This window comes from Quercus robur, chromosome 8 (genome assembly GCF_932294415.1).
Source record: "Quercus robur chromosome 8, dhQueRobu3.1, whole genome shotgun sequence".
NCBI classification, from domain to species: Eukaryota; Viridiplantae; Streptophyta; class Magnoliopsida; order Fagales; family Fagaceae; genus Quercus; species Quercus robur.
In genome coordinates, this window is record NC_065541.1 from 53722030 (window position 1) to 53738157 (window position 16128).

The 16128-nt window shown below is 36.2% G+C and overlaps 2 protein-coding genes across 4 annotated transcripts; one reads left to right on the forward strand and one right to left on the reverse strand.

Moving 5' to 3' along the window:
- The first annotated feature begins 268 nt into the window (after positions 1-268).
- On the forward strand, positions 269-3333 carry LOC126697035 (uncharacterized). 2 transcript variants are annotated; one of them, XM_050393842.1, is made up of 3 exons: positions 269-425; positions 1432-2125; positions 2232-3333. In XM_050393842.1, exons 2-3 carry the CDS (start codon positions 1519-1521, stop codon positions 3110-3112), a joined length of 1488 nt encoding a protein of 495 aa, XP_050249799.1. In that variant the 5' UTR covers positions 269-425; positions 1432-1518; the 3' UTR covers positions 3113-3333. The 2 variants fall into 2 exon arrangements, with proteins under 2 accessions (XP_050249799.1, XP_050249800.1); XM_050393843.1 differs by lacking the exon at positions 269-425 and adding an exon at positions 432-514.
- A 1052-nt stretch (positions 3334-4385) lies between these two features.
- LOC126697034 (phospholipase D gamma 1-like) lies at positions 4386-14947 on the reverse strand. Of its 2 annotated transcripts, XM_050393841.1 has the most exons (10): positions 12698-14942; positions 12190-12306; positions 11246-11440; positions 10371-10619; positions 10169-10237; positions 9912-10059; positions 9020-9168; positions 7656-7829; positions 7147-7344; positions 4386-5178 (listed from the first exon to the last, which is right to left on the reverse strand). In XM_050393841.1, exons 1-10 carry the CDS (start codon positions 14453-14455, stop codon positions 4885-4887), a joined length of 3351 nt encoding a protein of 1116 aa, XP_050249798.1. In that variant the 5' UTR covers positions 14456-14942; the 3' UTR covers positions 4386-4884. The 2 variants fall into 2 exon arrangements, 1 of the variants encoding a protein (XP_050249798.1); XR_007646135.1 differs by lacking the exon at positions 4386-5178 and having other exon boundaries at positions 7187-7344; positions 7656-7791; positions 12698-14947.
- Positions 14948-16128: the final 1181 nt, after the last annotated feature.

Consider the following 16128-nt stretch of genomic DNA (forward strand, 5'->3'; position numbering starts at 1 on the left):
CATTTTAACTTAATCTAAGTGAATATGTGTGTGAAACTCCTCCTTGCAAACTTGAACTTCGGTCTTTACCCCCCACTTCCCACACCTCACTCTTTTAGTTAGATAATTTTAAATTTAAAAACACAGGTTAAAATAATAATTTGCTATTTTAAAATTTTTTTTATAACTTTTAGGCTTTCAAACCTTTATCAACTTCCCTTGTAGAGAAAAATCCTAAAAATTAGGATAGTTTATCTGCCTCACTTTAATAGTACAATAAAGAATTGAAATGGGCCTCAGAAGAGGCCTGTTTATTCGAAATAGTCATGGTGTTTTACAGTTTGAACCATATATATTTGGTTGGTGTGGCAGCCTTGACAGGGTGAGGTGAAATTGATGAGAACCCAATCGGCCCAAACCCGACAGTACTACCCGCCGAACCACAGGTTCTCTCTCTCTCTCTCTCTCTCTCTCTTCTCTGCTCTGCCATATTGGATTTTGTTTCTTGTTCAATCCCTCCATGTTTTTGTGCTGGGTAATTTTTTTTTTTTTTGATGATGTTTGTGTATGGGGCATTGAATTTGAGGGACTTTTGTTCTCAAAATTTGTCTCTTGAATTGTTGCTCACAATGTGTTTGTTAGAATGCTTGAGTGAATGAGGATTGTTGAATTTGTGGGAATTTGGACTTGGTGGGTGTAGACTGGAAAATCAAATTATGAGTTTCCTTCTTGTTGATTTTTAAAAATTATTCTTATGGGCTGTTGTAGTGAGGAAAATCAAATTATCTCTTCCCTTCCTGTTGATTTGAACATGCTTTCTTTTTGTCATGAAAAGTTGGTTATGTGGGTTGGTGTCCATTTGTTTCAACTTTCAAGTTTTATTCACAGAAAAAATTGTGATTTTCCATACAAGCCAAAAATTGGAAAGTGTTTTTCAAATGCATTTTTAGGAATGGAATCATACATTGGAAAACAAGTAGCTTTTACGCCGAAATGAATGGTGCCAGGTGGCTAAGTTTGCTTGCCGGTTCCCTGGTAGCTGATTGAAGAGAAATGGCATGCCATATGGTCTCTTCATTTGTGTTGTATAGGGACCAAATTAGGAAATTACAATTTTCAGCCCAGAAATTCGAATATGTGCTAAGGACCAAAGTGTGTTTTTACTTTTTAGGCTAAAAATATGTAAAAATAAAATTTTTGAATACTATTTATTGTGATCTCTCTGCACATTATCGACAAACACCTTTGAAGTGTATGTGAGTCTTTGTGAAAACTTACTGACATGTATCCCAGAAGTTTTGCCGACTTTGTGTTTGTTTATTCCATATGCTATAATTTTGCTGTACTACCTATCAAAAAAACATGTTATAATTTTTTTGTACCGTTTTGTGAACATCTTATTAGAACTTGTTTATTGAAGTGGTTTTCATTGTTTGGCACCAATTTCTGCAGGACAAATCATTTCATTCGCCACTGAAAATTTTATTGTTTTAGTAGATTTTGCAAATCAAACTGAAAAGCTCTTAGTTGAAGTAATTAATGGGTGATGCCTCATTGGTGGAGTTGTCTATCCCACAAGATGTCCTCCAACCATTGTTGAGTGCTTCAAACTCATCTTCTTTGGAAGAAACCTTAGAAAATCTTATAGAAGCTTCAAGGACTGATGTTGGCCGCTCGGGCCTTGCTTCCAAGAACATCCTTCCCATAGTTCTTCAGCTTAGTCAGAATCTCCCTTACCCTTCTGGTCGTCACCTTCTCTTATCATCTTTGAAGCTCCTCAGAAATCTGTGTGCCGGAGAAGTTGCAAATCAAGATGCTTTTGTTGAACAAAATGGAGTTGGTGTTGTTTCAAATATTTTGAGTTCTGCTGGGCTCTTGTCTGATCCAGATTATGGGACCATTCGTATGGGGTTGCAGGTTTTGGCCAATGTTTCTTTGGCTGGAGAAGAACATCAGCGTGCTATTTGGCGTAAATTTTTTCCAGATGAGTTTGTTGCTCTTGCAAGAGTCCGTAGCCAGGAGACTTGTGATCCACTGTGTATGGTTATTTATGCTTGTTGTGATGGATGCCCTGGATTGGATGCAGAACTTTGTGGTGACTTTGGTTTGCCTATTGTGGAGGAAATTGTAAGGACTGCTTGTGTAGGTAAATCTGGATGTCTTTTTGATTGTAAAATTTTGTTTTAATTTGACGTGATCTGTATCTGTTTGAACTACATTTTTGTGTCCTATTTTTTCTGGTGTCTTAACAGCTGGCTTTAGAGAGGAATGGTTGAAGTTGATCCTTTCCAAAATCTGCTTAGAAGGACCTCACTTTCCTCCATTGTTTTTGAAATTATGCCTTTTTGGTGCCTCTTCAAATGGTGAAGACATTGAATTTAGAAATGATCTTTTTTCGTCCGAACATGCGTTTCTTTTGAAGATTGTATCAGAGATCTTGAATGAGAGATTAAATGATATTACTGTTCCTAATGAATTCACATCATGTGTTTTTGGGATATTCAAGAGATCTGTTGGAGTTACTAATTCTGTTTTGCAATGCAAGTCTGGTCTTCCAACAGGCTCGACTGCGATTGATGTTCTTGGATATTCGCTCATCATTTTGAGAGATATTTGTGCCGGCAAGAGGAGTCTGGGAAGCTCAAAGGAGGATGATTCAATGGATGCTGTTGATATGCTACTATCTTCTGGACTAGTAGAAATGCTTTTATGCTTGCTTGGTGAGCTTGAGCCCCCAACCATAATAAGGAAAGGCCTCAAACAAGGTGAAAACCAAGACAGTTCAAGTTCTTATTCATTGAAGCCTTGTCCTTACAGAGGATTTAGGAGAGACATTGTTGCAGTCATTGGAAATTGTGCATTCGGAAGGAAGCAAGTACAAGATGAGATTAGACAGAAGAATGGGATTCTTCTGCTTTTACAACAGTGTGTTACTGATGAAGATAATCCATTCTTGAGGGAATGGGGCATTTGGACTGTGAGAAATTTATTGGAAGGGAGTACAGAAAACCAACATGCAGTAGCAGAGTTGGAGCTTCAAGGATCTGTTGAGGTGCCTGAATTAACTGGACTTGGTCTTCGAGTGGAGGTGGATCCAAAAACTCGACATGCAAAGCTTGTAAATATCTCATGAAAAAGTTCCAAGCTGCAAAAAGAGCTTGGCTTGGCTGGAGTTGATAACTGTGTAGGATGAAATTTCATGCTCATGCATGATATGAATTTGGTGTCAGGTTTTCATTTACTAGTTAGTAACTCCACCCAAGCATCATTCTTTTCTCTGATTGTAGTTTCATGTTTTGTGTAGAATGGGAATATTGAGGATGAAGCTAATTTATAGTGAACTTTTGGTAGATACATACATTAGAGCAAGAGGTGGATTGAATTGTTTCACCAAAAAAAAAAAAAAAAAAAAAAAAAAAAAAAAAAGGATTGAATTGAGATATATCTTTAAATCTGTACTGTCATATCTAGTTCTGTTTACTGTCTCTAGATTTTAAAAGAAAAAAAAAAGTTTTGTTTTGTCTCCGTTGTAAACTGTCTCTATTGTAAGAGCTTGACGCATCTCCTTCAGCTTTTGCGTTAACAGAAGGCGTAGAACTCTGTGTGTGTGTGTAGTGTTGACTGGGTATGTATCCTTGTTGGAGTTGTCATTTGCTGTATTGATGTTGTGCCTTTAGGACGTTAAAACTTGCAGTGAAGTTCATTTTTGCGAGTTTGCATAGCTAGGCTTCTGAAATATTAGCTCTTAGCGCATGAGGAAATAAGTGTGCTACAGAACACAATTACATTACTTCCAGGATGAGAGCAGTCATAGGTAAGAATATCCCAATTTAAGGGACAGAAAAGGGAATCATGATCCAAATTTCTGGCAGTTTGCATAAGCATATCTGGACTTCGGAAATATTAACATGCAGTACATTTTTATATATAAAAAAGTGTCACAAACAACACATGCGTTAATTCCAAGATGAGGGGACAAAATTGGGATCCAGTCATTGCCTAACATTGTGAACTTTCTTCTTCCCTTATCATGAACCAAATTTCTGGGCAGTTTGCGTTAAGGCAAATCTGGACTCTCTGAAATATTAACTCGTAGAGCATGAAAGAAAAAGAAAAAGAGAAAGTGCCACCAGCAGCACAGATATCTTACTTCTAAGATGATGGTTGTCACAGATAACACAATCCTAATTTACAGGACCAAAAAGGAATGAGCAATGGATAGGAATTTCTTAATATTGTGATCTTTCTCCTTCCCTCATCATGACCTGAATGCTCCAAGAAACAGGAGTTTTCAGAAAGAAGCAAATTCAATGGCAAGCTGCATCTAAAAACTTATCGAACTGTAAAGTTTCAGAGTGAATTGTAACCTGTAACTTTTTGCTCTTTTTCAAAGAAAAAAACTGCACTTGTATAAACTCTTCCCTCTTACCATAAACTTTTTGTCGGAGAGTTGTAAAGAATGTATACTTTCAAACATTTCAAGTTGGACTTTGAACACATACAAAAACCTGACTGATTCTTTGTGTGAGTATATTACACTGAAATATACAATAAACTACAAAAAAATTGCAACACTATACTACTAAAACAAGAGGAAAATGGAAAAAGAGCTGTACACCATCGTGAGATTTGGACATATGGAGTGTGTTTAGATACCTCTTATTTGTTGAAAACTGAAAACTTATTGCTGAATAATGTTGTAGGACCCATAAAACACTGTTGCTGCGTTTGTTGGGGGTTGGCTGGTCCATGAACAGTGACATGGGACCAGCCAAAAAAACGCAAAACGCACGTTCATCCCTGGGCAAACGCACACATGACATATAAATGTGAAAAACTTGATCATACTCCGTAATTTCTTTCTCATCTAAATTTGCTAGCAAGTAGAAGCTGGAAATGAGCTGCTCAGATGGTTAGATTCTCCTGAATGGCAAGAAATGAACCAACTATACTTCCTCCAACATCTGGGAAAGTTTCACATCCAGGAAGGGGCTTCACCTTGCCCTTCCGATCAACTTCAACTGGGTATTTTAATAGGTGGCCTGTCATCTCTATGATCTCATTGGCTGCAAATTGTTTCCAGTTCATCTCTCCCAGTGATCTTACTCTTCTCACACAATCAAGAGACTCTGGTTGTTTGAAGTGGTCTTCAGTAAATCCAAGATGTTCTGCCCATAATGACATCCTATATCCATAAATCTATGAAATACACATTCACATGAAACAGAAAGTCAGTTATTGTAAGTCCAGTTAAAAACCAGTAAGAGTGATGAAATAGTAGCATCTAGGACAGCAACAAACAAATTAAGTTCTTTCATATCCCTTAAATGTTTTACTACTCATTGTTTTTGGTATATCTAGGTTGTTATAAATTTCATTATTTTTTGTGGCAGTACCACCTTCCTTGGAATTGACACTACTTTTGTTTTGCATATTAGTCCAATCTAGAAATTTTAAGTAACTTTACTGAAAAAAAAATTCATTCCCTGGTACCCTCAGCTTTGGAGAAAATTCTTGGCTGGGAATTACCTTATTGAAAGATGTATTATTTGGTGGATTGGTCTTATATGTGCAAATGTATGGCTGGAGAAGCTGATATAGCGAGCATAGAAGTTCTTTTGCTTGCAATACAGCTCCTCTTTGTTTAAAATTGACCATATGGAGGGAGAGGAATAATTGAACATTCAATGGTATGGAGCTCTTTGTTATTGGGTTGAAGTCGGTGAATTTGAGATTGTTGTTCGAGCGGTCCTGCACCCTTTGGTGAAAATGACATGCATTATGTTGCAGATTTTCTCTCTTTGCGATTATAATCTTTTGATTATGTAATTTTTTTAGGAGAATCCTCTGTAATTTTTCACCCTTTGGTTAAACAAGAAATGATATTCACTGGAACATCAAACTGCACAAGTAACTTCAAGAAAAAAATGAGTGCATTTACTCTAGGAAACAATATTCACTCCATCATTGTGGTTTAATGAGTTTGGTACATTTTGATTGAAATCACAATGTCACAACTGAAAACTTTTTCAATGTGTCCCAGTGTAGGTTCTCTAAAAGAGAAATTTTTTAAGAAATGTCTATGGTTAAATAAACCATTGATTATGGACCTAATTGGAAAATCATATCACACTGTTTAAAGATTGAAGCTAGATTAAATTTTATGGATGTAGGCCTTCTTGCTTCCCCTAGATCTTATGTCCATGTGATCATGTGACTTACATAGTAACTGAACTACTAAACGATTTTTTTGATATTTTTACATTTTAAACAGCAAAAAATTATCTTTTATTTTCAAGAAATCTAAAATTTTAAGCTGTTCCTGTTCCTGGTTAATTCCAAAATATTTCCAGTTCCATGCAATTGAAAATGAAGAGCCAAAAGGTTTCAAAAAAAAAAAAAAAAATTTTTTTTTTTTTGGGAGAGCCAAAATTATATCAGCTTAGGATACAACAATAAAATAAATGATTCTGTTGAGTGTTCAATTACGCCTAAAGATGGTCCTAAAGTTTGAGATCCCATGCAGACATGAAATTGTTGTATTTCAATTTTTCTGTTACCATGAATGCTTTTCTGGTATTGCAATTTTTGTAGAAAGTTAATAAAGGGTTTAAAAGTTATTCATAACATCCAGGAACTACATAAACTACTACATGTAAAAGAAGCAGTTTTTTTATCAACATGAATAGCAAATCAGAAGCTGCTGAATAAGCTTGTCTCCGATATCTTTCTATTTCAACCAAACAACATTCCAGTGAAAAACATAATCAGTTAATATCTATATCTAAACTTTCAGACAAAAAGATATACCCTTCCCCTGAAAAACCTTGGAAATGAATCTTCCCAACCTTTTTATGGCAAAGAGGAAAGATTTTATTTGCTTTTCCCAGAATTTGTTTAAAGTGAAATGCTCTTTCTTTTTTTTTCCTCTTTTTTTTTGAGAAAGGGAGGGGGGGAGAGGATATCAACATTTGAGAAAACATAATACTTTCTAATTTTTCTCTTTTTTGTTTTGATTTGTTTGTTTGTTTGTTTTTTTTTGTATATTAGCAGTCCCTTTTTCTGTAAATAAATTACCACTGTTGAGTTTCTGCATTTGACTGCAAAACCAAAAAAGAAAAATAAGTGTTTCTATGATCAAACAGCTCCTTAAGTAACTAAGGTTACCTGTCCATGCGGATCAGAATATTTTCTTGCCCAGGTATGGTTTGGTTGATATGCTCCCATTGCAATCTCAGTGTCTCTTGTGCCCTCCATGGAGCGCTGGTTGATGTTTGCAGAACCCACTATTATGTATTCGTCATCAACTATCATGCCCTTTGAATGAACATAAATCATAAATCGCCGGTTTTTTCGACTCTGTGCCTGGCAACACCAATATACAACACATATATAAGTACATTTACTGAATAAGAGCATGTCTGAGACTCTGAGGAACCAGAAGAACAATAGTTAGGAACGTTTCTAAGGATCAAAGAAGTATCTTGAGTTCAAACATGCTCCAGACAAAAGTTCAATGATTATATGTACATTATATAATATATGTATGAAACATCACATACAGAATCTGAAAGATTCTCTACTTATACACTAGAAGAAGGTCTCTCCTGTGAATAAGAACAAGTGGTCCTAAAACTGATGGCTAAAATATTAATCACTTTTAGAGGAAGAGAGACCTGAGGAGTGTTAGCTGGAGGACTTCCAGGCACTGTAGTGTCATATCCATCTATGGCTTCACGGTTGCCAAGGCAGAAGAAGTTCAGATAATCTTGTGGTGAGTATGCTTCCTCAAGCCCAACCTCCACCAAAGCCCTGTAGATGGTCTCATACATCATTTGCATTGTTTTATTCTGCAATAATCAATAATAACTCAAGATCAAGAAATGCAGTAATCAGCCACTAAAAAATGCTATAAATTTTACTAGAAATGGGGCCATTTGATGTCCAGTCCATATAGTTAAAAATTGATGAGTCCATTTTGGAATACACATTTCTATAACACTGAAATGAGTCCTCTTCTTTGGATCCCCCCACCCCTCCTCTTTGACACCACCCCCCCCCCCAAGCGCTGCCAGGGGGGGGGGGGGGGGGGGGGAGGTCCTGCTTCTTTTCAAATCTATTTTTGGAATAACAGAATAATGCAGTATAAAGATAAGCAGAAACAATAACAATCCAATATTTTCTGAATCATCTCAAAAAAAAAATCTCTTCATATAAACTATCAAAATTCCATACTGGAATCCAACATATGAAACAAATCAATTCCTATAGAGAATGTTCCTTGGTCCCACTATAGAATTCAATGAATTAAGAAGTTTGATATGCTGGAGTGAAGCTTCCACTTTCTAGAATCTTTTATCCAGGAAAGATGGAGGGTCATGGGTGGGTGGAGAATTGTGTATGCGTTAGAAGCATGAGAGCCATATTTTGTGGCAAAACAATTTGGTGACACAGCCGAGGACTTACAGGAGAAAAACTCCTGTTTGAAGTCCTTGAGGTAAAAAAAAAAAAAAAAAAGAATCTCTAGACTGGCATTTACAGAAACCTGCCATTGAGCTCTAGCTCAAACACTACCACCTCCTAGCATAATAAAGGGTGCAGTAAGATTGTAGGTTCAAATTCATTGGGAGTGTGTGTAAACTTACCAATGAAAACAATGGCATTTACAATTTTCAAATAACCCCATCACAGACCCTCACCCCCAAGGCCCTGCCAACTCTATCTTAAATGACCAAAGTATATCTTTCCTCATACCAACAAACAAAAGATACATATTTCTGGGTAACAACAAAAACTTCTTTCACCCTGTAAGTTACACAAATTAGCTTTAATAGAATTGCTGCATATGGAGAACCTTCTGGCAAAGCTTTTTACTACAAGGCACTTAGCTAATAAAAGATGTGAGGATGAAAGAGATAGGGAAAAAGATGGAAAAGGGATACCAGTAGGGGTCTATGTCATTCAGAATGCTAAGTATAATAGCAAAAGCCTTCCCTGACTGAACATAGGTTTCAATTCTCAGTCACTAATTGGAACCTACCTGCCAATATAGAATCCTCTGAGTAGCATTACCAGTTGGAGCCCCTTCTGGCCACATTGGGATAACAATATATACAGCAAATCTCTCATTTGCTCTAATTTTCTCAGCAATCTTAAGGGCAATTTCCATTGGAATCAAATTATTAGCACCTGCAGAAAGACAGTATGAGCAAAATTCAGCAAACAAAACAAGAAAAAGAAATCATGAGACACCTTATTATCCAGTAAGTGATTTCCCGGGAAGATAATAGCACAAAAATGCAGTCATTTAAAATGGTGCAGCACAGTGAGAGTATTTTGTCAAAAACAGTAAATAACTACATATAACACCTAATATATTCAGTTCTAATTCTGCCAATCCCAATTTGTGACTCGCAACTGATTAGCTATTGAAAAGAAGTAAAGCTCTTTTCTTGACTTCATCACCATTCTTTATTCATCATCTTTCTTAAATACCTGCGTAAGTGCCTTTATCACTGAAAGGCAATTTAAAATTTTAATTGATTAGTTTCTATTTCTAGCTATCCATTAAGCATATGCATAGGCTAAACTTGACCAAACAATGGAAATGGTAGGTTACTTTTTATTTGAACCTCCTTTATGCATGTCCAACTTTCAGATTCTAACTGTGGACCTGCTATTCACTGAGAATAAATCTGATTCCATTAACTTTAACCTCATACAAATGCACAGCTCATGTGGATTTCTGTTGGTTGTGGAAATTATGACACCATCAGACAGCAATGAGTTCTATTTTTTTTTTTTTTTTGGGTAAAATAATTTAATAAATAATTTTTTTTGTTCTAAATATTTATAAGATCAAAGATATTAGTTCCTCTACATATCATGGCTATCAGTGTGATCCATTTATGTTAAAATTAAAGTTTTCTCACCTAAGTCTTTATGTGAACTCCAATTGTATGAAGATCCAATGAAATACTGGTTCTCTATATAAATGAAATGCTGGGCAGCACGAATGGCCTTTACATATGCCGTATGTATGCTCATGTCAATCAGCAAGTTCTTCCCACACACCAGGTTCTGTTACAACAAAGTAATTAATTAACTTTCAGGCACATGAAAAGAGAGAAAGGGAGGTAAACTGAAATTAGTGAAAATTCATAAAGGTAATCACTAAGTTTCACCTCACCTTGCTTGTGGCATCTCTTGGATCCTTAGGGAACCCTCTAACAGAATTTGAATCAATAGAACGAAAAATCTGCAGTTGCAAACCACAGAAAATGAATAAGATAATTTAATCAATAAGCTAATACACATTACAAAAACAAATTGCCAATCAACACTCCTTTTCGACCTGAGCCAAGGCCCTAGGGCAATTAAGACCATCTTACTTGAACATGCCAAGCTTCTGGATCATTATCATTAGTCCAAGGAGCATCTGAGAGTCCAATAATCTCCGGAATTCTTTCTAGCCTGAGCAATGCATCATCATATGACGTTTTCAGTTTTTTAATCCCATGGGGTTTTGCAGCCTTAAGCCAGCGGTCCTCAAAGTTAGTCAGGACATCATATGCCGCTGGACCATCAATTCTAGAGTGCAAGTCATGCCATGGCTCTCGTGGACAACCAGCAGTGTTACCCTGTTGAGGTAATAACCCACCATATAATAATGTGGTTGATTGCATTAAAAGACAACTATAAATTATAAGTATTACAATATTTGTTGCATATATTTGCAATTTTATCGGAAGAAAATTTTATATTAATATAGCATTTCCATATCCATTTAGCTGAACATTCCATCAAGATTTTCAGTTGCTTGACTTCAAAAACTAAATTCAGGAATTTAGGATATTTGTTGCATACACTTGCACGTTATTGGTATAATGGCAAGTACATTTGTTCAAGCTGTGTTTCTTTGCACCTTCCAATGACTAAATGGGATCAGGATATCAGATAGGTTTATGCCACAATATTCCACATGTTACTTGCAAATTTTTTTCTCTGGTTTCAATTTCTTAGCACTTGAGATGAGACTAATTTGCCCCTTGTATCATGTCACAGGTAGGATCTCATGATACAGTATAGGGTTTGCTTTTTAAGTCATTAGTTCTGGTAACAGTAAACACACATCTCAACTCTTATAGAAGTTCTGTGCATTAATAACAAAAGTTATCAATGTGCCAAACAAGCAATATGGTACTGCAGAACTATATAGCTACTGACAGTTGTTCAACCAGTATTAGGATAGGGATTAAGAGATTACTGCGTAAGTAGGATTGTGATAGTCATCCTTGTGGACTGTTTGTAGTGTCCTAAATATAGGGTGCTGTGGAGTATCATATCGCCCATCACATAAATCAAGTCCTCCAACAAAAGCGACGATTTTTCTTCTAAAATTTCCAGCATCGGCATCCACAATCACAGTTTTTTGATGGTGTGTATAGATTGTTTCAACTTCCTGATAATATGAAGTGAGAATAAATTCAAACTTCAACACCAATTTCCATAACAAACCAATTACAGTTTTCTTATTTGGATAAGTCCAAATACAGCTATAGATAAGGACATTACATAACTGACGTTTTTTTCATGCTCTCAACTATAAACAATACAATGCTATATTTTTGAAAATCAATGCAAGCCATACATTACCAGATAATGGTATTAACAGTTAAAACAATAAGAAAATTGTATTATGCATTTAGCCCTCACTTGTAGCTTAGTAGCAATGCAACTAGGATAATCCCTTTATTTACTATCTGACACATCAAAAAGCTAAGACATCAGTACCAATGTCTGAAAGATTTACTTTGAGCGTCAATATTACATGCTAAATTCTTATTCGGTTTTTAAAGCCACCAGGTCAGACAGCTCACAGTCATATCCACTTCAGGCACCAAACCTCAGCTAGGGTCAATGACTAGATGGTGGATCCACATTTAGCGAACCATATTGATTATCAAGAATGTAGGACACAACCTCTCTCTCCCTCTTCACCCCCCCCCCCCCCCCCCCCCCCATTTTGGATGGAATGTATGGTGCAGCATTAATATTTCCAAAAAGGCTGCTATCCTCTGGGATCCAACAACCTAGGAATTCTAGATCATGATGTTGAACAAGTTCGGAACTGATTCAGAAAATGAAGAGCAATGGTATTGTGTAGTATGAAAAAGAGCCTACAAGTTTTTTTCCCTTTTAAAATCTAACCTTTTGCTTGAGCCAGCTATGTCTCTTTCCTGCAATGCGGGGACAAAGTAGCACTTGAACAGAAGAGCGTTTGAAGAAACGGCGAGTTTCCTCATCATGGGTTTGCATGATTCCATCCTGCATATAAATAGGTTTATTAGCAAAATATATCTAACAAAAGCTTTCTGATTAGAAAATATATGACAAAGAAACATTTATAAAAAAAGGGAAAGTAACATGCAAATTGGTTTGAGAAGCACATTTTATGGCGCAATGTAATGAAACCCAAGAAATCATGGCTTATGCTAATAAGCTTACCAAGCTCCACTTAAGAACTGAACATAAGGAAATATGAGACATTACACATGAACACAAGCATCAATACATGCCAAATACATTCTAATGATTGATTTATGCCCAAATCTGATAGAGTGTAACTAAATGATATATTTTGATAAATATGAACCAGAAACTAGGGCACATTACAGACTAAAAACCCATAATATGTTTCAAAAGGTAAGTTACTCACTGTTTGGTAACCCAAAATGTTTCTTGATGTAGGGTCATCCCAAATAAGAAGCAGCACTCTCACTCCTTCTTGAGACTTGGTTTTCAGAAGGTCTCCTAGGGTGTAATTTGAAGCATTACCAGCATCCCGAACCAATCTAACTTTGTGCCACACTGACCACCCTGTAATGTAAATCAAACGACTGGCCTGACGTATGGCATCAAAAATGTCACGCCAACACTTCCCATGCACATAATCCATCCCTTGATCAAGCTTCACATTTGGAAGGGACCCATCTGGAACATGGGCATCTTGATAAAGAGTTACCATTCCACCTTTCCTGAGAGGAAAGTATGTTCCAGGAACCCCATGGTAATCAGGGCCTGCCCCCACTCCATGATGATAAATGCTCAATTTCTCAATTGGGGTGTACTGAATTGAAAGATCCAAGGCAGCTCCAGGCTTACAAGGCTTCCCATTATTACTCAGGATTGGGTAGGTTCCTTCCACCTTTGCCCCTGAGTATATCTGTTCCACTGGAATTGCCACAACTCCTATAAGCTGTGACCCCACAACATCACTGTCTTTAACCACAAAATGCACTTCAGCAGCTTGATGCGCTACAGGAACATAAAAATGTTGCTTCCAATCAGGGTTTTCGCTATTGCTAATCACAAAAGTCCTCCCAATTACAGCATTTGATACTGAGATTGAAACATAAGGATCACTAGTGATTTTATGATTTATATGGCCTTCAATTTTGTTGCTCACGTTCCCTGGTAATCTTGTAAACACATCCCCCAAAGTTTTATGGAACATGTCCATATTCGGAAGGTTACGTGCACGATAGACCCAAATATCCAAATTCCCATGTAAGAGCAACACCTTCAATGATCCTTTATTCTGCAGTGGCACAATCTGCAAGGACTGACTATGCTGAGACCCATTGAATGAGCTTGTGTGGCCATAAACAGAATGATTAGACAAATCAGACTGAGCTGAATAAGATGCCCCATAACTGCTTGAAAACGAGTTAGAATGGCTATAAAGTTCCCCCGGTTTATCATACCTTGCAATAGGAGGGGCGCTTGTCAATGGTGACACTGTAGGCGCTTGGTGTGATGCAGGGGCAGTAGAGTGATTATCAGACAAGTGCATATCACTAATAAGATCATCCAGAGGCGGATATGCAGAAGGGCGAGAAGCGGTGGAATCATTGACACTATAAACATCTGAGGATGATCCAGTTCCTATGGAATTGGAACTGTCCTGCTGGTGATAATTTGAGAAGCTATTGGCACGAAAAGGGACTTGAGGCTGGCTTTCGGGAGGTGGGTATGGACCGGATTGTTGATATGGGTAAAGAGAGGGACCATATTGGAAACTACTATGGTGTTCAAGGGATGGTTGAGGAGCACTATGGGGAGCTGAAGCAACAGGATATGGATAGGGATAGATAGGTGGAGGATGGTGATAGTCCAAAGGGCCTGAATAGGAGGTTGGAGATGGTGATGGTGGTGGAGGATGGTGATAGTCTAAAGGGCCTGAATAGGAGGTTGAAGATGGCGATGGCGGTGGAGGTTGGTGATAGTCTAAAGGGCCTGAATGGGAGGTTGAAGATGGCGATGGTGGTGGTGGTGGGTATGCATAAGGATAAGGCTGTGAGGAATTGTGTTGGTAAGGATAAGCAGGAGTATGGTATGGATCAGGATTTGGTGGTGGTGGGTATGCATAGGGATTGTGGTGTGGATATGAAGATGATGAACCATAATTATCCATCAACAAAAACTAAATTTTGTTTCTTTACAATGCCAATTGATGAATAATCGTTCTCGTTCTTGTTCTTGAATCGTAGTAACACAATATACTACAGAAGATATCAACTGGGTCAGAATCAAATTGAAATATTGTTGACAACAAACCGATCAAAGAGACAAAAGGAAAGGTAGAAAGAGAGAAAGGTATCCGCTTTTTGAGGATTATGATTGGAAAACGAGTTTATATTATTAAAAGATCAAAACAAAAGTAGAATCAAAAATGGGATTTGACGAAGAATTCAACAACCAAAAAAAAAAAGAAAAAGAAAAATCCCCTAAAGCTCAAAAAAGAAGAGAAAGTCAAAAAATATAGATATGTTAAAGAAAGTGATAACTTAAGGAGGTTCGATTATCGAGGAAGAAGAAGAAGAAGAAGAAGAATGAAGGAAGGACAGAGTTTCAGAGAGATGGGAAAGAAAACTCAAACTGAAACTGAAAAAACACTCTTTCCTCGTATTGGCAACGTGTGCAACGGCAACACGGAGAACCGGTATATTTGGGTTTTTTTACCTGTCTTTTTTTTTTTTTTTTTTTTTTTTTAATTTTCTCTCTCTTCAATTCACAACTAAAAATTACCAGATTCAGCCGGTTGCGGTTTTAGTTTTCAATCCTACGTAGTACCATTTTTGTGAGGGAAGCTACCTAATAGTTTTCACATTTTCATTTTCTGTCTCCTTTTATTGGTACAGATAGATTTTGATTTTGTTGTTTTAAAAAAAAAATATAAGATTAGGTATTAAAAAAATGATGATTTTGTTCGATGGATTTGATTGCTTATCAAACGTCCGACATAGAATTTAGAAATATTATGTATTTTTACAATAAATTTTAAGTAATAGATTATTATTAACTGGTACATGTAAAAAAAAAGAAAAACTAATTTAAGTGGTAAATTTAAATTCAAACCAGTAATAATAGTTTTATACAGATAATTTGTTGTGAAAATATTGTAGATTCTAATAATTCTTTATAATTGATCGGTAGAAATATTTCTTAATGGCTGGTAAACGTTGCTTTCACAGCAAAAAGGTCAAATTCAAGAAAAAAGAAAAGATCAACAGGTCATGAATGTTCGGGAAGTTTTTTTTTTTTTTTTTTTTTTTTAAAATTTTATTTGAGAAACTATGTTCGGGAATTTTGAAATGAAAATTATACAAAGGGAATGTAGTATTAGCATAAGGTTGACCACTTGTCGTATGCATCAGAATTTGTGACAGTTTGATCGGTTAATCTGATGTGAGTTTATTTGTTTATGTACAAATATTTTTTTTAATCTTGTATCTTTTTTGTAAATTAATGTTTGTCAATTTTTAATAAATAAAAAATTAAACCAGAAGGCTAATCCAAGATAAATGTTATCTTGATTCTTGCCTTCAATGCAAATTTATTGCTTTAAATCAATGGTTGGAAATTGTTGTTTATTTATTAAAAGCAAAAAGGTTTAAGGGATTGACGTATTTATTTATCAAATTCCATGCTTGAATTCTTCTAAAAAAATAATTTTTTTTTCAATTCTTGACAAAATTGGCTCACACTCCATTGACCCTAGAAAATGTATTACCCAATTTCTTGACTTCCTTTTTTTGATATCTTCTCCCATAGTGTAGAAAACTTAGAAACAGTGAAACTTAGAAA

Bases quoted from the DNA above. Each gene is read 5' to 3' on its own strand.
- LOC126697035 (XM_050393842.1), top strand. From the start codon at position 1,519: ATGGGTGATGCCTCATTGGTGGAGTTGTCTATCCCACAAGATGTCCTC. The intron at 2,126-2,231 runs GTAAATCTGGAT...GTGTCTTAACAG, and splicing joins TGTAAGGACTGCTTGTGTAG to CTGGCTTTAGAGAGGAATGG.
- LOC126697034 (XM_050393841.1), bottom strand. From the start codon at position 14,455: ATGGATAATTATGGTTCATCATCTTCATATCCACACCACAATCCCTAT. The intron at 9,169-9,911 runs GTGAGAAAACTT...GTCTTTCTGCAG, and splicing joins GAGTTCACATAAAGACTTAG to GTGCTAATAATTTGATTCCA. The intron at 5,179-7,146 runs GTAACCTTAGTT...TGTATTTCATAG, and splicing joins ATTCTGATCCGCATGGACAG to ATTTATGGATATAGGATGTC.